The sequence below is a fragment of the Dysidea avara genome, chromosome 11 (genome assembly GCF_963678975.1).
Source record: "Dysidea avara chromosome 11, odDysAvar1.4, whole genome shotgun sequence".
Lineage (NCBI taxonomy): Eukaryota > Metazoa > Porifera > Demospongiae > Dictyoceratida > Dysideidae > Dysidea > Dysidea avara.
The window spans coordinates 17003008-17026032 of record NC_089282.1 but is presented as its reverse complement, the minus strand read 5'-3'; the positions used below and the strand labels follow the sequence as shown (position 1 = coordinate 17026032).

Here is a 23025-nt window from a genome sequence, read left to right as displayed (position 1 = left end):
CTATTTTGCTTTTTTTCTACCTATTTTTCTTTCCAGCAATTCTTTTATTTTTCACCTATTATGCTCCATATTTTGCTCAAGAATTATAATTTTGCTCAGCACTGATCTTTGTTAATTGAATATTTCCAAGTGCAAAGCTACAGTTTCGCCTTAAAGTGACTGTTCTATTAGAGTATCTCGATCAGAAATTACTTCTAACATGTAAAGCAAGAAGCCAGCTAATATTGCTTAACAAGTGCAACTGTTTTATTAGGGTATCTCGATTGTCACTTGTTGTTCTTGTAACAATTAGCTATGCATTGTCGATATTTTAGCGTGTCTGACTGTTCTATTAGAGTATCTCGATCTTTTGTGCAATTTTTATGTCCACTTCACAAAAATTGCACGTATTATGCCAGCATTTTGCTCTTTGCTTTTACCCAACCATTATGCCAAAAATTTTGCTGGCGAAATCGACGGGTCCCTAAACGTGGTACACAGTGTAGAGAAAAATACACTGGGATGTAATGATATTGATGGGCATAAATATGTAATTTAAGCTTACTTTGAGAAACTTGTTTGGTCTCTTCAATTGTTGCAGGTGACTCCTTCTCACAAGCAGTTTGTTCCAGCCATATATCATCATCATCATTGTCACTCTCCTCGCCATCAGCAAACTGCAATTTCACACAATCAAACTTGAGGCAGTCTTCATCATACCACTGCTGAAAGTGTGGAAGTAGGTCCCACAAATCTTCAACAATTTCTGTCCACTGAGGAAGTGTTGTGGTAGTACTTTGTGACTGTGACTCCATTGTCGCTCTAACTTTCAGCTTGAGTCTATTTGTAATGTATAGATGTATGTCATTGCTACACTAAGAAAATCTACACAATTTGACTTACTTGCGAAGGGTCATTCGAAATTCAACATAATTATACGTCAAAATTGAGTCAGGGATCAGTTTTATTAATTTATCATCTTCTTCACACACACCTAGTGTCACTAATGTCTCTTTTATCGGTGCTTCAGGAGAGGCCTTCGTTGTTAAATGACTTTCAGCATGGGTCAAGGTTTTCTCAAAATCATCAAGCTCTTTGAGTAGAAGTTCCTCTGCTGCTGCAATGGTGATAATAGCACAGTTAGCTAAACTATTGTGTAACGTACACAAGTATTTGCTGGGAATTTGTTCAAGTGCTTCCTTGTCTGTGGTATTCATGTGCTTGAACACAGAAATTGGTAGTGTAGAAAAATCATACAATCCACCTAATAGCCAGCTAACAAATAATTCCATACACTTAAACAAGTTCTTCATTTCAATGTCTCCAAGACTTTTCAGTTGTTCATCAGTGATACTGTATGACACACATATATCATAATAGTGAATTGCAAGATTTGTGCTTGTTACCTTTGAATACCTCTTTCATGAAATAAGAGTGGTTGCTCTTTCTTATTAAAGGTGTTTAAATAAGTGCTAAGTTGGACATTCACAGACTCTTGTGCAGTTCCCTCATGCTTAAGAATATCCTGTGCAAAGAGGAGCAATTTCAGGTATTTATAACAAAATGATAATAATAGTCAAAGTACCTGAATTAAATTCCCAAGAATGGTTCTCAGATCACCAACTATTTCAGTCAATGTCTGATAAGAAGCAGCCCGAAAATGATATTCCAGTGATTTTCTTGTGTTGTCTTGAAGGGACTCCTGTTACACATTATGATAGATTGTATATGTGGATGTCATAGGGGCAAAGTGTACAATTGTATACCTTGAATTCCCTTGGTAGTTCTTGAGCAACAGATGATATATCAATAGGACAGCCTGGACTACACAAAAGAATATGGTAAGGAAGTTTAAACACTATACACATGCAAAGTGCACAACATACATGTAAGTGAGTGTTATAAATTTTGTTATGTATGCACAGTTTAGTACAGATGATTACTTGTTTCTAAGGGTTACTTCATTTGGTAAATCTCTGAATCTAAAGACCATTCTCATACCAACTGATGTTATTAGTGGTTTTCCAGCAATATAAAATGCTACTACATCTTGTTCAAGCTGTTCCAAGTCAATCACTGTGGTGTGCTGGACAGCATTATACACATAGCATCTCCTAACCAGATCCATAAACTGCTGTTTGTCAGCTCCATTAAACGGAACTATGGAAGATTGATTTGAGACTTCTGTAAGGTGCAGTTCAGAAGGACTTTTAGGTAGACACTTTCGGTAATGACAGTTAGTTACTTTAGCATTATCAAAAACACTACTTAGGAAAGAATTATGGCTTTCAACCTATTAGAAACGACATATAACTATAACATAATGGCCTAGAATATTAAACATGAAAAACTTTGATGCATATTGTATATACTTAATATTACCATATCCATGCCTCAAGTAACCATATTGGTCCCGTTTGGTAGAAACGATCTCTCAAAATAATTATAATGGTAGACACTACATAGGTACCTTGCTCTACTTTCTCAACAGAACTAACTTGTATATGGCTGATATATGTAAGCCTGGGCATAACCAGCTATCATCAAATATTCCAACTGATCCACTGGCAAGTATAGCTATGTTTCTTGCTGCTTGCATGTAAAAAAGGACCAGCCATAAAATAGTATCAGGTCAGCATGAGGTTCACAAAGGATTACTTGTGGTGCTATAGATACAGAGTCTATAGAGTACATAGGTTCCAGGCTGAGGGTACTATAGTTGCAGCATGATACATACACAACTATACATTGCTTATGCATTTTGAAGTGTACAACTAAATTTTATACAAACTAACTATATGCATCAGGACAACGTGAAGCCAATTATAGTTGGTGATATCTTCACTATCATGATTGATTAGTGTGATCAGTGGGGTGTCCTCATTTATTGAGTGTGCATCAGTTGGTTTTGCAGCTTTCTCACAGCTTGCTTCTCCGATAATCCCTCCATTGATTGATAAATAGGCATTGTAGTTCTCTGCAATGCAAAATAAGGATGATAGTTACGTATACTTCATGCGATGCTTCTTTGTTACAAAAGTGTACTAAACTTACTGATAATTGTTTTGAAAAGTTTTGTGAGGTGTTCACAAAGTTCTTGTGAATATCTACTAGCACTTAAACTGATAACTTCTCCAATGGTGATTTGTTTTGCTTTTTCAAAAGTCACCAGGTGTGAGAGGTGGACATGGATCCACTGGTAAAACTCTAGCAAGTCTGGAAGAAGTGCTCCACCTACTTGCAACCTTTCGTATTCCAAAGTGAAATGATAAAGTGCAAAGAGATATGAGTCATCAAGATTGTGGGCCTCTCTGGCAGCAATAAGGCACCTCATGTATTCGCTCTCTGTAGCTAAATGTGGGTACTGCTGATTAAGTGCCCTGCACAATAAATAAGCTTTAATTGAGTTTAGTGATGTTTAAACTGCTTACCTACAACTTTTGAGAGCTGGCAGTGTCCACATTGAATTGGAAGAATGATGTTCTAGCTGTAAAAAAGGCAAATTAAATAATTACATTTATAGACTGAGGTCAAATACCATAAATTTCAAATTGGTTTTGGAGGGTTCATAAACACAAGTATGCCAAGCTTTTTCATAATCATCCAGTGTTTGTGTACTGGTGAACTTTCCTTGAAGAAAGGGAAAATTTCCATCTTGCAATGACTGCAAACAAAAATTAATAGTCAAGCAAGTGTTAGGCAAACTATAAAACATACCATAAATAGTGTATACATTGACCTCATAATAAAATATGATCTTTCTTCATCATCACACAAGAAATTCATCCCCATGTGTAGCCACACTGTTCTCAGTTGAGTCAAACAATAATGTCTGATGGACATCCAATCTGACAATATGTGTCCTTCAAGAAAACAAAGAGATTTACAATGAGCTCTCTACGCACAATTTGCATGGTATACTGATGACCACCATCACAGAGTACAATAGTATCATACAGTACGATAGTACTGTATAATAGGGACCACAAGGGTTTGGGCGTGGCCCATAAAAATCACCTAAAAGCCAGCCTCACTTTTCTCTGATGACAGTGAAGTATTGGTTAGGCAAAACTAAGCCCAAAAACCAAAACGCTTTCAATAAATTGCTATAATATTTTCTTTTAAAAATTATTAAACGGAATTTTCTAGTGACTGACTGACTGAGTAACTGACTGAGTAACTGACTGACTGACTGACTGACTGATTGACTGAGTGACTGAGTGACTGACTGATGTCTTCAGACAAGCATAACTCGATAATGGCTAAGGCTATGGGCTTGATTTTTTTCACTGTTTGACATCGCTTCAGCCAGACAGGTGCCTTTTGGCATACTGCAGTACACGCAATGCATTCTTCATAGACGTACCAGTGTCCTACTTTGTGTCCCATTCGTCTTTGCTGACAGCAAAAGGTGTCGATTTGACGGTAGCGTGTGATGGCTTCCCTTTGTAATGGAAATCATCCGAATTTTTCTTAGTGGCTACTTTGATTGCAGAGGTGCTTTTTGAACAGTTCTTGATTCATAATTATGGGTTGAACATGCTGTCAATAAAAAGTAATGGATACTTCACTTTCCAGATGATAATTGATAGCTGGGGCGCGCTGCGCCATTGCTTTCTGTTGATGAAGTATTGTATGTGTGAGTTCACCACTCATAATAATTTTATTTTACCAAAAAGTTAACAAACAAGTACACAAATAATTTGGAATTTTCAACTAGAGGAGGGACCATAGCATATCAATAACAAGTACTGAAACAAGTTTGAGTAGTGCATGATATTAAATAAATCACACACACACAAAAAAAAAGCAATAATTAAGAAGTGTTATATCCCTACTGTGTATTTCCATTATGGTATCTTGAGCACAGTAGGGATATAACACTTCTTATGTTTTACCGTGATTTAATATCGTGCACTACTCTAGTTTGTTTCAATACTTTTTATCGATGTGCTATGGTCTCTACTCTAGTTGAAAATTCCAATTTTTTAATGTACATGTGACCATACAAAGTATGTAAAACTGTTTTTGATGGATAAGTTATCCCACCACGAGTAGGATATCATCCTGAGGCGAAGCTGAGGTGTTGATAACTAGATATTCTATGAGTGCAGGTGGGGTTTAAGTAGCTTCTATCCCACACTTTGAAGTAGTCAAGTTCATAAACAATGTGTTTATAAGCATGTCAGTTGTGTATGGCTTAATTGTTCACTGAATATGTAGTTTTTGTAATAGTATGGTTTCAATTTTTGCTGAAAATGCAGTTTTATAGTGTGTATGGCTTCAAATTTTGCTGAACTTGTAGATTTTATGGTGTATGTGGCTTCAATTTGCTTTGATTGCACTTCTTTTAATTTAATGTGTAATTTTCATATATATATATGTACTGGGGTTTATAACTACCATGCACTGGGGTTTAACTATACCATATTATACTCCCAAGTGTTTACTTTGATGTACGTATGGCTTTAGTGGGATATATAGAAAGTCAGGTAGTAAGTATCACACACACATAGGCTTCTAAATGGGCAAGGATGGCATTGGTAAATTCCAAGCATAACAAGTGCTCTAAATATGCATACTATGTTGACTTACTCAACTTATACCACTACTGGTCCAACAATGTACATACATACCTATACGTATCTTGGGTCACTGTGGCAAGGGATTTTATGTGTCAAGATTAATGTTGTTTAAAGTTATGTAGTGTTGCATGTGTACTAGAATGATTCATCAAGACTCACGGTAGTGAGTCGCGCGGCCAGTAAAGCAGAAACGCGCGCCGCAGACAATAAATGACGCGACCACTACGTGAGGATTTTACAGGAATGAACGTTGTCAAATTCGGCCTTCCTGTAACTCACCCGCCACTTACGCTATCCCTCTGAAACTCTAGGGTTGAACTCATCGTGTCACTAGTAACTACCACACAAGCAGTGAAGCAAATCCATGCCGATTGTTTCGTGATCGAGATTGCTGACATCAAAGGGGAAGTTTCATTTTTTATTTTTTATTTTTTTTATCGCATGCGGTTAGACGCAACCGCATGTGTATGCCTTGCGTTCCTTTGTGCATTCCAAACATTGATTGCCCTGCTATCGCTTCAGTATTCACTCAATCGCCTCAAGATTCACATCATCGATTTCACCATACATGATTACCCTACAGCCTTAACTTCAGCACCAAACGAAGTTTCAGTCGTCCTCAGTCGACCTAGAGGCCAAATACAAATCCCAGATTGTTGTTTTCCGCAATACTCGCTTGGCATGTAGGGCAATGTATCTTTAAACTGTTCTAAAAGTTTCGTTCAGATTGAAACATTTGTTTTCGAGAATGGCTAGTTTGAAATTTGAATTTAGTCGCCCCCATGTAATTTGCTCTCTAAGAATTTTACTCAGAATTTAAAGAATGACGCAAAGCACAACTGCGGTCACTGGGTATTGATGAACTGGCGCTCTATGTAGTTAATCAGTGCATATAGCCACAAAGAAGTGTGCTGCCATAGATTATAGTCCACAGATATAATCTATGGTGCTACATACCATCGTTCGTTTTTAAATTTAGTCGCCCCCACCGTGACGTAATTTGTCCTCTAAGGGCGCGGCTTAAAGAATGACACAGAGTACAACTGTGGTTACCAGTTGTTGACACAAGCTGCGAGTAATTAGCACATGTAGCTAGCCAATTGTCACCATGCATTATTGCATTTTACAGCACCCCCACACAAAAATTACACATGTAATTACAACATACAGAGGACACATGAATACCAAACACTTTTCACAACAATAATGTAAGAATTGTACAATAATGACTGTAATATAACTGCTATGAAAATGTTTTCCAGTGGCCCGCCATGGTAGCAAGTCTCACATGACGGCATGTATATTCATCCAAACACAATGGGAGTAACAAGTAAGTATGATGACAAGTTGATATGACTCCATTTGTAGAATCCAGATGAGTGGGTGTTTCTCCAGGATGTCTAAACAGTTAACAAACATTCCTGTTATAAATACGTGCTAGAGATGCAATGTAATAGTAAGTATAGTATTTAAATGCAACAATACATAGTCTCCATTGCATCACTATCAAACGACACTAAGTGGAGGATATTGTTGCATCTCTAGTATGTACACTCTATCAGTACAACCTGTCTTAATGGCCACCAGTATAGAAAGACAACCTCTCTTCAAAAGCCAATTCCAATTGAGAATTTATACACTGTTACCTGTTTATTGAGTGAAGGTGGCAATAAACAAGTTCCACCATAATTTATACACGTGATGTGATCCTGTATATTCTGTCAGTGGATGAGATCCACTTGGCCAGGACAAAATGTGACTCAAATGTCCTGGATGATCCATACTCAACCCACTTATGACCCAGTGGCACAATGGAACTGAGTATAGAGAATACAATTATATTTATTTCTAAGATGTGTGGATGTGTGGACACATTACAACACATTACATGTACATACAAGACATGCTACGTACTGTTTTAGCAATTCAAGTCACCAAATTATGTACGGACCAGTCAACAATGCTTCATAGTGCCCATCAGTAAACCTGAAGAAAAGTTACGAAAAATAAAAATTCACATAAGTACAATGAAACCTCATTAATATGGCCAGCTGTGGAACCAAAAAATTTGGCCTGAATAACAAGGTGGCCTTATTAATGAGGTCATAAAGTACTGCTTAGCTATATTTGGGATCTACTAGAGGTGGCCAATATAATGAGGTGGTCTTATTAAAGAGGTGGCCACTAAGTGAGGTTTCACTGTACATACAGTTCACAATCACAATGGTGAACAATATTAATGGTTAACAATATACACTGAAACCTGCAGGTCACTTCTTGTGGAAGATTGCTCTCTACACTAAATGACACATTCAGAGATTGTATTTAGATGGATGATACAGTAACAGATTGTGACTTCAATACTCGTGATGTGTCAATGCTAGGCAACAACCATATACACGGCACTGCCAATGCACAACATCACATTTGCTTGCACACACAATTTCGCTCAAGATTTTACAAATTGATAATTAAGAGGTGTGGAAACTAGCTGTTCGCTCGAAAGACTGTGTGGCAGCTGTTTTCCTTCTGTACAAGTGGCCACCAAGACAGGTCCACTGTGGATGAAAGCCAGGCATTAGATATTTGGTATTTTATGTGTTGAAGGCATTCCAGGGCTTCCGGTAGTCTCAAATCTCACCACAGTTTACCTCAGGCAGTGTTGTGGTCACCACTAAACCACCGGAATGCTGTGCTATGTTCATCTTATGCTTGGCTACTGTATTGTAGAACTGAAATGGATACTCTGAAAAATATATCCTATGGATAATGACTTCATCACTTTCTTCATCAGGAGCTTATAAGGACCAATAGTGAAACTTTTACACTTTGGGCTGACAGCCAACTGCCTAAGTCTTAAGCAGTGCCTTTGGTACTCTAACAGATTGGCTGCCCCCTTGCTGCCAGCACTCACTGTCTCATATGCTGTCACACACTAAATCCATCTCTATAGCCAGTTAGAACAACATGCTTCTTACCTTTTTTAAGGCCGCAAAATGCAGCCACCTCTTTAAAAAGCTAGGTCAGAAATTTTTTGTCCCTACGGCCTGAATAATGACCAGTTTTCACTGTACTATTAGTGATTAGTGATCATGGAGGATTATTTATTAAGATACTAAGATATACAAACGCTACAACCTCTAAATACAGCAGTAAATTTTTTTACTCTGGTCCAATGTCTCGTAATAATTGTGAGAGACTCTACTGTGACAAATACATGTTTATCATGATATGTACTAATCGCCTTTTTACAATTTAGTTTTACAACACAAATACATGTATAGTTAAACTCACCGATTGTGACTAAATCCCTTCAACACGAAAAGACAAGTAATGAGACAACCTTAGAGACAACAGCCTCACAAGCCTATTCTTGTGCGCTTATTTAGTAGTAATATAAATTTTAAAGGCGTTTATTTACAACAGGACATAATTACGCGCCCTTTTATTGTCTCTGTACATACTTGCCTTTTCTTTACTATTCTCATTTCATTTCACAAGATCTCTTGGCAGGGGCGTAGCTTCTTCACTTGAATCAGTCAATGCTTGAAGTAGATCGAGATACTCTAATAGAACAGTCACATTTCTACAAGTGCCATATTTTTTTTTTCCCGGGCTGGATGTACTGCCCTTGCCTACCACCCCCAGCACCAAGGAGCAAGTGTGCTGGACAACTGAAAGGGGGACAACTAAAAGTCCCTAGGGCCAGCAGTATTAGTCTCGTGCCCAGACCGCTTTTTTCCTTTTTGTGTGGGGGCGGAGAAAAAAGGGTCTGGTGGATCTCCAATACATTTTTTGTACAGCCGGATCTACAACTTTTGGGGATCGTTGATTAGTGGTGATGAATAGCAAAGGCCTGTTAACGAAGCAACAATAGGAAATACGGCGCGCGTACCCAAGGATGTAGCCTTGCCAAGCAAACGCGCGCCGTATTTCCTATTGTTGCTTCGTTAACAGGCCTTTGCTATTCATCACCACTAATCAACGATCCCCAAAAGTTGTAGATCCGGCTGCACAAAAAATGTATTGGAGATCCACCAGACCCTTTTTTTCTCCGCCCCCACACAAAAAGGAAAAAAAGCGGTCTGGGCATGAGACTACAGCAGTATGGCCCATTTCCGGGGAAGCATTGTTGGAACGATGAAGGATGGATCTTGTTCCCCGGATGCACATTGTAGCAGAACGAAGCAATGAAAAAGACAGTGTGCAGCGAATCCACGCCAGAGTGCCACTATAAGATGTTGAGCTGTGGCGAGAAAGCATGTCGGCCAGACGACGATAGAATGTTAGTACTTCTCCTCCCATTCCACCGGTTGTGGAAAAAACTAAAGGGGTAAAGGAAGCCTGTTCCACCTCCCGGACACGTTCGCCATACTCTCGCTTCTTCTGTAATTCATGACGGCGATATACAGATGGTATGCTGGAGTTACGGTAACTTGGTGCGTTTGGGTGAAACACCCTTACGTCAAGAAAGGCACTTTGTCGCCGTCCCCAGAAACCACGTGCATGAATATCTGCCCTGGCATCATCCTGTCGGTTCGCAGACTTGGGAGTGATTACTTCACCACTGAGGGGCTGTAACGGAGGCTCAGTAGCAACATCTGAACACACCCTTGACAATAAACCTGCCGTGATGTCACGCAAGTCATTGTGTCGCACAAAGGTTAGGCCCCCATGTTGACAGACCATGGCATGGTCGATAGTAAAAGAAGCCCCACAGACACAGTGACTGGGAACATTCAGTAACTTCCATCCGTAGCACAGATGGACAGCATCCCAGAACTCTTGTTTGTTAAGATGGAAGCATCCCAGACCATGTTAAGTGCCAGCATCCCAGACCATGTTAAGATGACAGCATCCCAGACCATGTTAAGTGCCATATTTTTATATTGTAAAGTCTGTAAGTAGCTAGTAATTTAAACTATACAATCCGATGCTAAGCAGAAGTTGTAACTATGCTAAATATTGATTGCTGTGTTACAGCTGTTTTGTGACTGCTCTAATAGAGTATCTTGATCGTTTTAATGCAGTACAAGATGAAGGGCAAAGTGTTATTAAGGGTTTACTAGTTAAAATGGGTGGTAGTTGACTGCAGTTGCATGCCACTAACAGGGCCGTCCAGAGAAATTAGAGAGCCCAGGGAAAAGAGTTAAAGAGGGGCCCAGGGGCAAGGAAGAGTCTAGATCCTGACTGCTCTATTAGAGTATATCAATCTTTCTTTAAACAAGTATTCAAGGGGCCCCTTTCGGGCTGGGGCAGGGGGAAAAATACCCCAGTTACCGCCCCCATGTGGGCGACCCTGGCCACTAAAATTACAGTTATATTTTAATATTCTGTCATTGTAATCTGGGGTTTCTGTCAAAACCATGGAAACTCACTTACTGTTATCAACAGTGCATTGCTTATTCTAACAAGAAGTATTGAAATCCCATCCAAAAACAGCTTATAGCTGTAAAAAAAAGTGCGCGTCCAAGTAAAGCAGAGTTAACTGCGACAAAAAGTAATGATATCATAATGTGGCCATGTGCAAGGTGTGCAAGTTGTAAAATTAATATTAGCTAATCAGATAATACAATGTTATTGTTAAAGTGTTAATGAGAACTATGTGATGCTGCTAGTTTTTAAGTGTGTGAGCATCTTCATAAATGCCACACAAATTCAATTCTCAATAAAGCAATGTGTATAGATTCTCTGATAGCAATAAATAGTTTGAGTTTGGCCGTCTTTCCTGTATACGGCAATGCTACGAACAAAGGAAAGGTGGCCAAACTCAAACTATTTATTGCTATCAGAGAATCTATACACATTGCTTTATTGAGAATTGAATTTGTGTGGCATTTATGAAGATGCTCACACACTTAAAAACTAGCAGCATCACATAGTTCTCATTAACACTTTAACAATAACATTGTATTATCTGATTAGCTAATATTAATTTTACAACTTGCACACCTCGCACATGGCCGCATTATGATATCATTACTTTTTGTCGCAGTTAACTCTGCTTTACTTGGACGCGCACTTTTTTTACAGCTATAAGCTGTTTTTGGATGGGATTCTTTTTTTTAGATAAATGTCACAGTTAATACTACTGCTTGTCATGCTATATGCATTACTCACCACTTATTTGTTGCAGAGCATTAGGTTGGGTAATCAGCCCAACACAGAAGGCACCAAAGTTAGTCAACAACATCAAATACCATGAGTGTAAACTGAGTGTGCCTCTTGTGGCATGTGGTATATAATCCTTCCTCCCATACTGACCATATTCATTTAACTCACATCCACAGTCATACATTAGTCCTCCTTTCTTGACTCGGTTGGGATACTGCAAAAAAAAGCTTAAATGAAACTTGTTAAGAAGTTTATATGTAATTACCATAAATCCACTGATGTAAGTATCTTCTAAATCTTTTGGAGAGAACATGTGATACCACATGTGATTACTGCCCTTAGGTAGAGCAAACACAACTGCAATCATATTAGCCAGTGCATGGTGTAGGTCAGTGTCAGATGGATCTACAGTTAAACAGTACATTATGCACATAAGCTACTGAAATAGTGACTTGACTTTTTCAGATCACTGATTAATGGGTGTAATAAGTGAATTGATTTAGACTGTCCAAACACTGTCTACTTTTAAAATGAATTTCCATACACTTAAGGAAGCATATTGATATGCGTGCAACGTGATCCCCATACAACTTCAAAATACAATGTTATGTGGTACACAACATCAGGAATTTATGTGGAATGTGGATGCCACTCATGATCAGCTGCTATTACAAGTAGTGAACTGTGTACAAATGCTATGTTGCATACGAGTACCTTCTGAATCAGCATTTTTTAGATTGAAGAAATCCCATAGAACATCTTCTTTATTGCCAGACTGAACTTTTGGTTTCACCCCAGTTGGTGTTATTTCTAATCTTTGAGCATTGGGATTCGTAGGATTAGGAACTTCTTTAAATTTGACCATTCTTGTAGGATCAAGAAAACACCTTAACACATGAAGGTGCTCTTCTGAGAATTCAAAACAAGCCTTTTCTTTTTCAAACAACGAAATCAGATTATGGTTTTCTCTCTACACAAACACAGTTGTATTATAGAAAAAATGAGATATGCAAATAAGTACGATATGCAAGTGCTTGGAGCTAAAAATGTGGCATGGACATACACACTGTAAAGTCGGATTGTTAAGCATATGCGCTTATAATTTTTGGAGAAAACTTTTTGTAAAAATCATAATATCTGTTAGGCGCATACGCCTAATAAATGATTGTGGTGAGTGTAACATGGAATCACCACATTGTGAGAATAGTTAATAGTCGCCATGCCAGCGTGAAAGAATATTTGACTCCATTTCTGGGTGAAATCCTTCGTGATAAACAAGATTATCACTATCCAGATAGTTGATTTGCTGTATACATAGTGAAGGAGACCGCAAGGGAGACGTAAGCACTTGAGGAGACATTAATTTTTCAGTACTTTACAGCTTTTCTTGCGGTGTGTGCCTTTATCGTCGCATTAGGCCATGTGCGCTTATCATCCATGGTCAGTTACAAGAAATGCGTATGCGCTTAACAAATAATATGCGCTTAATAGATACATGCGCTTAACAACCTGACTCTACGGTACTACATCAAAATAAGGAATAAATTTAATGGGAATACAGGCTATTCCCTTACACTAATAAAAATTCTTAGAACACAAGCCAAGTATAATATATGAACTGCATATTCATACTGAAAAAATTCAATGCCATAGTAAATGTACACACTGTACATACCTTCTCACAGTAGAACTCATGGTAAACACAAAGCCAGATCATTGTCCGAACACATGAAACTTTATTACCACTGCTAAGGTTGCTAAAACATATAAGCAGACAGCATATAACTTTTATCAGTTAGACCCATTGAAAACATACATTGACTTGACATAAGCTACGAATGCTTTGGTGGGTTTTGTTGTGTTAGCAGCTTTTGATATACCACAGAGATGTTTGCAGATTTCACTGTACACCAAAATAAACTGTTGTTCGGTATTTTGACTGCCCACAATAAAGGGAAACAAGTGACTTGTTGCAGGAGCAGAATGAGCAGCAGAACCCTGCAGATAATATAAGTGATAAAATGCATTATTACTATGTTGAGAACTCACTTCTAGTTTTTTCCTAATATATTTAAAGCAATTCAAGTTCCAGTGCTCTTTGTCTTCGGACAATAAGCTCAAGACACGTCTGGGGTTGTGGTATTCCTTAACTAAGTGCATCAACAGAATTTCATAATGGGTGTCATCTTTAATGAGATCGTTTATTTTATCTGAGTTATCCAGTAGCTGTTAACAATGTATAAAGTAATGTCTGTAAATGCAAATGCAATACCATACATTTTTCAGCTCTTGCTCATCTGTGGTGTTTGCAATATGCTGAAGCAGTACTTCAATCAATGCTTGCCTTTCTATGCTTAAAATAACAGACTCTGTTTTGCTAGCAAATTTCATCTGAAAAGTAAACACATTATGATTGCTTACAGAAAAATTAATCTGATAACCTGATTTTCAAGTGTGCTTATTAGTGACATCAGTTGGGTTGGAGAGCTTTGTTTGCTCTGCATTTTCTCCAATACAGTGTAAAAGTATAGGTGCTTCAACATCTATTCATTGAACAACAAAATTGATTATCAGTAATGCCAATAATATTCTGTAACTGGGTCTTGGAAAATTGGTCTGATTGCCTATGACAGCAGATTTGATTTTTCACCAAGAACACAAAAGCTACTATCAAAGTTCATCAAAATCAGCTAGACTTGAGTGGTTTGCTTTTGCTGACTGCTTTTTCCCAAGCATAGTGGCAATCTGTACGAGCAGTTGGGGGCCCTAATGGAGCTCTATTCAGTCTGGGGATGGCTGCATGTGTTTGTACAGCTCTGTGGTGTTGAAAATAAAGACCTGTGCTGTAAATGTCCTTTCATTTTAGCCAGTTTTGAGACTTCAATGGCCCATAACTTGGCCTAATTATCCCTACAACTTCCTCTTTAATTATTTTAAAACAACAACTTAAAACCGGAATTTCTTGATACTTTAAAATAGGTGATAAAACCAGTTTTCCCAAAAAACTGGATCACATAATATTATACGAATATTGCTTACTTTACTTCCTCTGATTAGTTGGATGTATGGTGGAATATATTTCATGGAAATACTTTCTGATTGTTGGTTGAAAACTGTCTCTCCAATACAATTACAGACCTGTTAAATGATAAAGATATCTCATCACACTATGCACTGTTTGAATATTGAGCATCATTACGCAAGTGTTTGTATTTTGAAATATAAGATGCATACATACTTCAAGCTTATAGAAATTCAGTGGCTTCGCAGTAGCTTCGTTACTGCTCCATCCTCTGCATAGGATCTTGCTTAAATGAAACTTTAGCTTGGATAAACTAATACAGCCATGATCTTCATCATCTGAAGAAAGTTCTCGAGTAAGGGAAGCTTCTTCATTAACATAATTTATAAAAAATTTCACATCTTCTTCGCAGTACACTGAATTACTAGACTCAGGAAAGAACTGGCTAAACAAACCATCAGTTATATGTTGATACAATCGATCCTCAGTTGTCTCGTCAAATTGTGAACTTTCCATAACAAGCTGAAAAGAGTCCATTGCATTACTCAAGTTCAATGATACTTCACCTTTAAGCTAAAGAAAACAAAATAATTTCTTTACAACAGTAACCATATACATACAAAAGTAAAGATTGCCATGAGGATTGTGAAACTATAGTGTTACACAATTCACAAAGGGCTAGGGTTAGGATTAGGGGTTGGAGATATGGAGGCAGATGGGTCACACCTTGTAATGTAGTGGCGCTACACAATGGGCCCACCAGTCATGCCTTCAACAATGGATTGATCAACAACAGAAATGCAGTCAACTTGTCAAAGTTAACTACCCACAGTGTAATACACAATATAGCATTTACTATCATATAGCACTTATTTATTTGAAGTTGTTACTTTCTTTGCTGTGCATTTCACTTGATTACTTATTGTACATCAGTAAGGCCATACCTATTTGAAGAGTTGTTGTTCGGATTTTGTTACAAAAAATGGGTGGAGTGTTCATTAGGATTTCTTTTTAGGGATTCACCTATGAAAAATGTATCTTAAAAGTTTTACAATTATGTGTATACACACTGACGTATGCTGATCAGGTCATGGCCTAAACTTAGAAGTGAAACTACAACACAACCTGTCCCCTATGCATGACATCCCACACATGTAGAGGCAAGAGTTAATAATAGTAGGGAGGAGAGTATCCAATGCTTAATAGGTATGTGTAAAACGAGCGTGTAGAACAAATGACTTCTTGGCCAGACATATTAACAAAATCAAAGAGTAAAAGAGCCTTTACGAGGCCACCACAAGTAATTGATACACAGAATCGATATCACGTGTTGACATCTGTGTGTGTCTTGTTGGGTAACAATCAGTATCTGTTTATTGTTGTCGAGCATGTATCCACCGGAGAACTGCAACTCTGGATGAACTTCGGTTCTTCGACAGCACAAACTCATTTCAATTGAAGGCGCATTCGATTCTTGGACAGCCTGGTATTTCTTCCTCCACATAACAACAGGCATTTATTGAGATGCTTCTACTGATGATGTTGGTTGAAAGCAAGTTTCCCAGCAATCTTCATGGACACGCCAATAACTCTTCTCTTCGCGGCTCTTCTCAAGATGGCCTTTCACTTCTCTTGTCACTACTCAAGAGGCTATTGGATATGCATACCGGAGTAGACATGTGCCACAGAAATATGGCTTATGTAGTATCAATAAAGTAAACATCGGATCTGTGCAGTCAGCTAAAAAAATATTTTTACATTAATACATTGAGAAAATATGAAAGAGTGTGGTGGTATCCGGGTTGCTCTATGCGCTCATTTAACACAGGCCTATTGAGCGTTGGATACTCTCCCTCCCTACTATTATTAACTCTTGGAGAGGGGTGCATCCATAGAACTTTTATATGTTCAAGATTAAAACCCTTATAGTATCTATTTATAAAAATAAAGTACACATAATTATTTTTATGTTCTGTGAATTTTAATACACAAATTCCAAGTATTATTAAATGCTAATACAAACCTGGAATTCGCTAGTAAAAAATTTATTGCAGAAGTGCAGAGCAATTACAGAAGCAATATTCGTTGTGATGCCAGTTGAACTGTCAACAAATTGCAGAAATAAATATGTTGTCTCCATCAAGTGGTATTTAGCTTTAAATAAGTGGTCCTCACAATTTGTAATGAGTGCACTCTTCAGTAAGCTCAGGGACATCTGTAATGAAAACAATCATGTGTGTTAGCAGATACACATGTCATATATGTATTAATTTCATACGCTTCTGCTATAACAATGTTGCACTTACACAAACCTGAAGCTTCAAAAAATTATAACTATACAACAGGGATAGCGGAGAAGGGGATGCAAGAGGGGTTATAGCCCCTGTCAAAATAATTATGGAGGGATTTATCCCCCCCCCCCCCCCCAAAAAAAAAATCTCTAGCTGTCATTGAACAATTGTGTTGATTGTATTATACCAAATAGAAATATTTAGCTACGTACCTGCAATTCCTGTGAATCAACTGGATTCTATATGAATCAAGATTGATATACCCTAATAGAGCAGTCACCCTAATACAACTATAGATTTTATAATCTATGAAACAACAGTCAAACTAATATTAATATAGTATTCTGATAAATTGCTAAAATCACTCCCAGATTCAATCTCAGAGAGCTTATATTTCAACATTTTCTGGAGGAGCATTCCCACAGACCTCCCTAGATTGGCATGAAAAGCATGCTAGTGTGCTTCCCACACTAAGACATGTCTTCCCCCTAGCCCCCCTAAATAAAAGTGTCTCCTCCGCCCCTGCCATAGTCATTCCACATTGGAATGATGTTAGTGCACATTTGATTAAACATACAACAGCTAAATCAATTTACCAACTATAGAATATAATTAACACTGCTACAGAACTAACCAAATCTCTGTAAGAACAATACCACTCTTGAAGAAGGGGTTCTGTCTTACCCTTCTTGTGATACAAAACATTGATAAGTGATTCAAACAGAGATTTCATCACATATTTTGAAACACTGTTTTCTCGTATAGATTTGGATGCCTGGGAACTAGTAACTAAAGATTGTTCAGAATTTGCTGGATGAATTGATTCTTCATCTCTCACCACTTTCAGCTGCCCTAGTGTTTTTAGGGAAGTCAATACTTTGGCTAGATCTAGCTGATACAAGTACACATAGCAGTGAACTGCAACAGCTTTCATTTCACTATGGCAGTTCAACAAGTTAGCAAATGTTAGCCAGACAAGTCTGTACTCTAAACTTCCTGGAGCAGCAGTTACATGTAGGTTTTGATTGATAAAATCACTGAAATATTTCTGCCACATTTCTTCATTATTCTGCATTTCTCTAATAGCAACAGCAACCATGTGTTTCTCTCCATCCTGTAAAAAATTATATGCATAAATCATTAATGTGCGCTGCATCCCAAAAGTGGAGTATAGTTAGTTTTTTTATGTTGCTGGAAATTCATGCTAGGAAGTATGCTAAAGTAGTAACAGTCTGAACCAAACAAACACTCAGCTGTGTATGTAAAAATACACATCAGTCAACCTGCTACTTTTAAAATACCTGGAATAAACATGTCTCAAAACAAGATCATTACTTATTGTTTAGTAAACATGATAAACATGGCTCAATGCATACCCAACTACATTACTGAGAACATACAGTTTTTGAAATAAGTCAAGTGGACATGATTATTACTCAATAATGGCTAAATGCATACAAATGATTCCGTGTGTGTGTGTTGCGCCCCGCGTATATTTCAGGCTGCGCTCCATGTGCTCATGAATATATTTCAGGCAAATCACTCGTTTCCATGTTACAACTACTACATATATATATATATATATATATTAATACAACATCAATATCATGTCCTGTACAAAATCTCCAATAGCAGCTTGTGGTATATTTTTGATAGACTACAGCAAACTAGCCAATAGAATCAGTATATCACTTGTACATTTGATGTACGCATCTGATTGGCTAAAAGTTTTTGATAGTGTTTAGCCAGTTAGGCATGTCCAACTTAACAACTACTGCTACCATAGTAACCAATACCTGTTACCTAGCAACAACATGATTGCCTAGTAACCATTGCTAGGCAACCAAAAGGCATGTAACTAGGTCAGGTTTAAATTTTGTTTTGCCTAGCAACAGTTGCTATGGATTGTTGGACCAATTTTCAAGAAGATTGCAGGCTGCAACACATGTGCATACTCCTTGAGCATGCTAATCACAAGGAATTACTTACCAGTACTAATATTGGTGTAAATTAAAACATTAGAAATTGCTGTTACTGCTTCCAAGTGGGAGACGAGATGTTGTATTAACATATTATACCACAGATATCATGGTATTCGACATATATACCAAAAGATATACATATTTAGGAAAGGGTACTACAGTGCGAGGCTTCGCCTCACACTATAACATCTTTTCTAAGTTTGTATATCTTTTGGTATATATTTCGAATACCATGATATCTGTAGTATAACATATACATATATATACAAGTATACACGTTAATTATGTATACTGGGTAAGTATGTACAGTTAATATGGGAAAATAAAAGTCAGCATGGGTCTTAAATCAAGCCTTATATCAGCATCGATACCTATACCAACATAATTCTCTTGGCTGCATGACACAATGATGTGTCTTCATGCAATTTTCAAAAATTTTATGCTGATCAAGGAATTGGCTTTTTGGACTATCCAACACACTACCATTCATTTGATTCATTAGTAGATTCCAAACTGAAGACAACACTCAGAAATAAAAACATATTGTAGTTAATTAATTAAATCACACTAATGGTCCAGGGTTTGAGCCCTGGATGCTGCATTTTTTCTTTGTTTTAGTAACCTTTTTGTATAAGTTTTTCTGTCGATTCAATAGCCAGTATGCTATACGTTTTATTGAATCGACTTTTGGTTCAGTTACCACTGCCTTATTAAGAGTAAGACCATACATTAGTATACCTTAGTGTCCTTTAAGCTTTCTGCAATTTCATCACATAGCAACCCATACAACTTTGCTAACATCTGTTCCTTGTTCAATAAACCTGATGGAAGTATGTAAATTGTGTTACTAATTGACATGCATTGCCAAAAGGATACTTATATGTAATAGTTAGACAGGTTTAGTAACCTGATGGCCCTGTATCGTGGCGTCTTCGCACGTGGCACCTTCGCTTCACTCAGGCACTACCACAGGGCCTGAGGGTTACTAAATTACTTAGACCCCTGTGGTCTGATGTTTAATGTGTTTAGACCCTTTATGTATGTAGTTGTTGTACCTTAACACTGTTGACAGCTGCCTGTAACAGAGAACAGTATCGTTTTTAAGTTTAGACCACAGCAAGGTGAAATACTCAATTTTCATTGTAGTGTTGTTTTAGTAAGGCATTTGACTTTTAGTTTTAGTTTAGTTATAGCTGTAGATAGAAAAAAGTTTTAGTTAAAGTTTTAGTTTTAGTTACCATCATTAATATATTTTAGTTATAGTTTAAGATGTTAGATTTTTATAGTTTCAGTTAAAGTTTTAGTTTTAGTTACCATCTTAAATACATTTTAGTTATAGTTTTAGATGCTAGATTTATATAGTTTTGGTTAAAGTTTTAGTTTTAGTTGCCATCTTTAATACATTTTAGTTATAGTTTTAGATCTTAGATTTCAAGAGTTTTAGTATCAGTTATCCATACGGTACCACTCAAAACAAATGCCATAGTACTAAATATGATCATCTCTTTGGTTTTTTCTGGCCAAAAATATCACATATACCCACTTGGCCTTTGGATTTAGATACAAATATGTATGTTAGTTGCACTGATGGAGTTTAATTAAACAATGTTAATGTTTAATGGGAGGTATGCAGTATGTTACTTACTGACAGCTTGTAGTTGATGACCAGGTAGATGCAATAGGGTAAATGGGTTCCACAATGCAAAGTAGGCAGGAAACGATGAACATTATAATCAGGATAACTCCACTATAATCAGGATAACTCTCAAAAGTATGTGTCAGAAAAGAGTGCACAGATGGCCACACGGAAAGTTGGAAAAAGTTTGTCTCTCCCAAAGCCCACCCCTAGATCTAGGAGATTACATTCAAAATATGTGTATATATTGTGAATACGTATATAAGCAGTGCAAATAATAATAATACAAACAAAATTAATATTAAGATACATGTCAGGCTGGGGGAGGATATGCACCCACATGCGACACTCATGGGGTAGAATTCCATGAGTTGCCTCTAACTCAAAGGTTAGCTTGAGGTGTGATAGTGCAGGGTTTCGTTAGGATTGGTAGGATGACGTTAGAAATTCCTGTGGCGTCAAAGACAGGAGAACTGTGGAACCCTGCACAACTTACCACCATCACAAGACAGTGGTGGACAAGTGCCACATGGCAAGCAGCGTTTGTGTTATTGTATTGAGTAGTGCTGTGTGATAATTGTGAATAATTGATTATCGTGAAAAGCCGTTATCATTATCGAGAAAATTTTCATTAGCGCATTATCGTGATAACAGGAAATTTCCTGTAAACTAAATGTGGCCAACCTGAAATTAGACAATGTTACAATTCCAACTACGTATTTTGGCATTAAACCCTTGTGATGGTTATTAAATATCTTTAGAAAATGCTATGCATAGTATGCTTTGATCTTTGGCAGATAATGAGGTCTTTAAAAACCATGAAGAAACCAGCTAGTAGGTTGCTAGCAGGTATCTAACTAACTTAGTTAGAAACCTGCTAGCAGATAGACCTCAGCATTGCAAATCTCACTTTCGATCATTGATTTGCTATGCATGCTCTGCAAAGCATATACAGGCTAATAGCTCATAGCTTGACCTACTCCATTCCTTTTATAAGCACACCTATGCCAATTCGATTATGGGAGCTAGACTATAACGATGTACGTACGTTTGCTATCATAAACGGAGAATTCCAGAAATATAAGAGTTCTATTTAATGCCCATCAGTGTTTCAAGCCTGTTTAATATGCTTTTACTGTACTTTAAGCGGACTCCCTATCAAAAGAACTACATAGGTAAACTTTCTTGTAGAATGTTTATTTGTTTCTTGTAAAAAAAGGTATGTAGGTGTGAAATTAATCATGTATATACTGGCTTAGTCACAGAAGGCCTAGTGCCAGATCAAGTATTATTAACCATTGACAACAATGTTACCACTTACTTTAAACCCTTGGTAGTGCTGGCTTTAACTTTATTGTCACAGTAGTTATCACTCTTTGTTTGATCTACCAGCTAACAGAAGCAGCGATAATGTAGCTAGTTTAATTCGTTCGATCTTCTCAACTGGTCGCATGACTTGTTTTAACACTGTGACGATTTTGAAACGACATATAACTCAATCCCACAGTGGTTCTATCTACATAGCGATATATATAACTCCCGCATTTTCTAATTCGGTTAGGAACCACGCCTTCAGCTCTTCATGTTTTAGAAACCACTAAGAGCCTCGGTCTAAGTTCCTAACCTATACTTATATAGCAAAACACTTTTAGCTACGTTTATATACACTGACAGATAGTATGTGTATAGTGAATAATTAACTATATGCATAACTGGCTATATGTGTTACTACAATATAGCAAGGTACTTTTAGTTTTAAACAAACTTTTATAATTGTAGGTGGTAAGTAATTTTAGTTTTAGTTTTACTTATTTGTATACTTGGCAAGTACTTTTAGTTTTAGTTTCAGTTATTTGTAAATATTAATTGATATTATTAGTTTTAGTATAAGTTTCTGCGTAAAAATTGAGGCACTTTTAGTTTTAGTTTTAGATAACTAAAAGTAAAAGCCCTAACTAAAACCACTTTTAGTTTTAGTTACTAAAACAACACTATTTCATTGGCTACTTACAGGTATCTAAATCCTGTAGATCCCTTGTTTATGTCTCAATAAATCCCTATCTCTGGGGCTATACAAAACAAAGCATTTATGCGCCTGTAACATTGGCAACGCATGGGCATTTAACTGGATAGCAAGTGCTGTTACAAGTTGACAGGGGCTTGTTCTACTCAAGAACGCTACATTTCTCGTGTTACAAGCAGCTGTAAAGGTACAACAAGCAGCAGTGAAGGTATACAATGAGCTGTGGTCTAAATTAGTTAGACATCGAAACACAGGGTTCTACGGAATTTAGAAACCCGAAGGCCCTGTAGTAGTGCTCTTGCTTCACTCGTGCACCACAGAACAGGGAATTCGGGTTTCTAAATTCCGTAGCACCCTGTGTTTCGATGTCTAACTATTATGTAGAAACACACC

General features: G+C 37.3%; 2 protein-coding genes across 2 annotated transcripts in view; both read right to left on the bottom strand.

The window, feature by feature from the left end:
• The window catches only part of LOC136238014 (uncharacterized), a 72002-nt gene that overhangs the window by 1033 nt on the left and 47944 nt on the right, over window positions 1-23025 (bottom strand). The window contains exons 52-76 of the mRNA XM_066028322.1: window positions 19712-19794; window positions 17626-18105; window positions 16724-16915; window positions 14917-15273; window positions 14718-14816; window positions 14120-14221; window positions 13956-14069; window positions 13728-13904; window positions 13495-13676; window positions 13354-13435; window positions 12393-12648; window positions 11944-12083; window positions 11685-11892; window positions 3697-3842; window positions 3518-3643; window positions 3411-3466; window positions 3034-3359; window positions 2775-2956; window positions 1923-2272; window positions 1746-1803; window positions 1565-1681; window positions 1386-1504; window positions 1145-1332; window positions 883-1096; window positions 545-819 (exon numbers count right to left, since the gene is read on the bottom strand). Of these exons, the coding sequence (XP_065884394.1) occupies window positions 545-819; window positions 883-1096; window positions 1145-1332; window positions 1386-1504; window positions 1565-1681; window positions 1746-1803; window positions 1923-2272; window positions 2775-2956; window positions 3034-3359; window positions 3411-3466; window positions 3518-3643; window positions 3697-3842; window positions 11685-11892; window positions 11944-12083; window positions 12393-12648; window positions 13354-13435; window positions 13495-13676; window positions 13728-13904; window positions 13956-14069; window positions 14120-14221; window positions 14718-14816; window positions 14917-15273; window positions 16724-16915; window positions 17626-18105; window positions 19712-19794 (4629 nt within the window). The remainder of the gene's footprint in view (window positions 1-544; window positions 820-882; window positions 1097-1144; window positions 1333-1385; window positions 1505-1564; window positions 1682-1745; window positions 1804-1922; window positions 2273-2774; window positions 2957-3033; window positions 3360-3410; window positions 3467-3517; window positions 3644-3696; window positions 3843-11684; window positions 11893-11943; window positions 12084-12392; window positions 12649-13353; window positions 13436-13494; window positions 13677-13727; window positions 13905-13955; window positions 14070-14119; window positions 14222-14717; window positions 14817-14916; window positions 15274-16723; window positions 16916-17625; window positions 18106-19711; window positions 19795-23025) is intronic.
• On the bottom strand, window positions 8924-10370 carry LOC136239176 (uncharacterized; the record flags this gene model as incomplete). Its single annotated transcript, XM_066029906.1, has 2 exons — window positions 8924-8944; window positions 9666-10370. Coding segments are annotated over 2 exons (726 nt in total), but the record flags the coding sequence as incomplete, so codon positions are not given.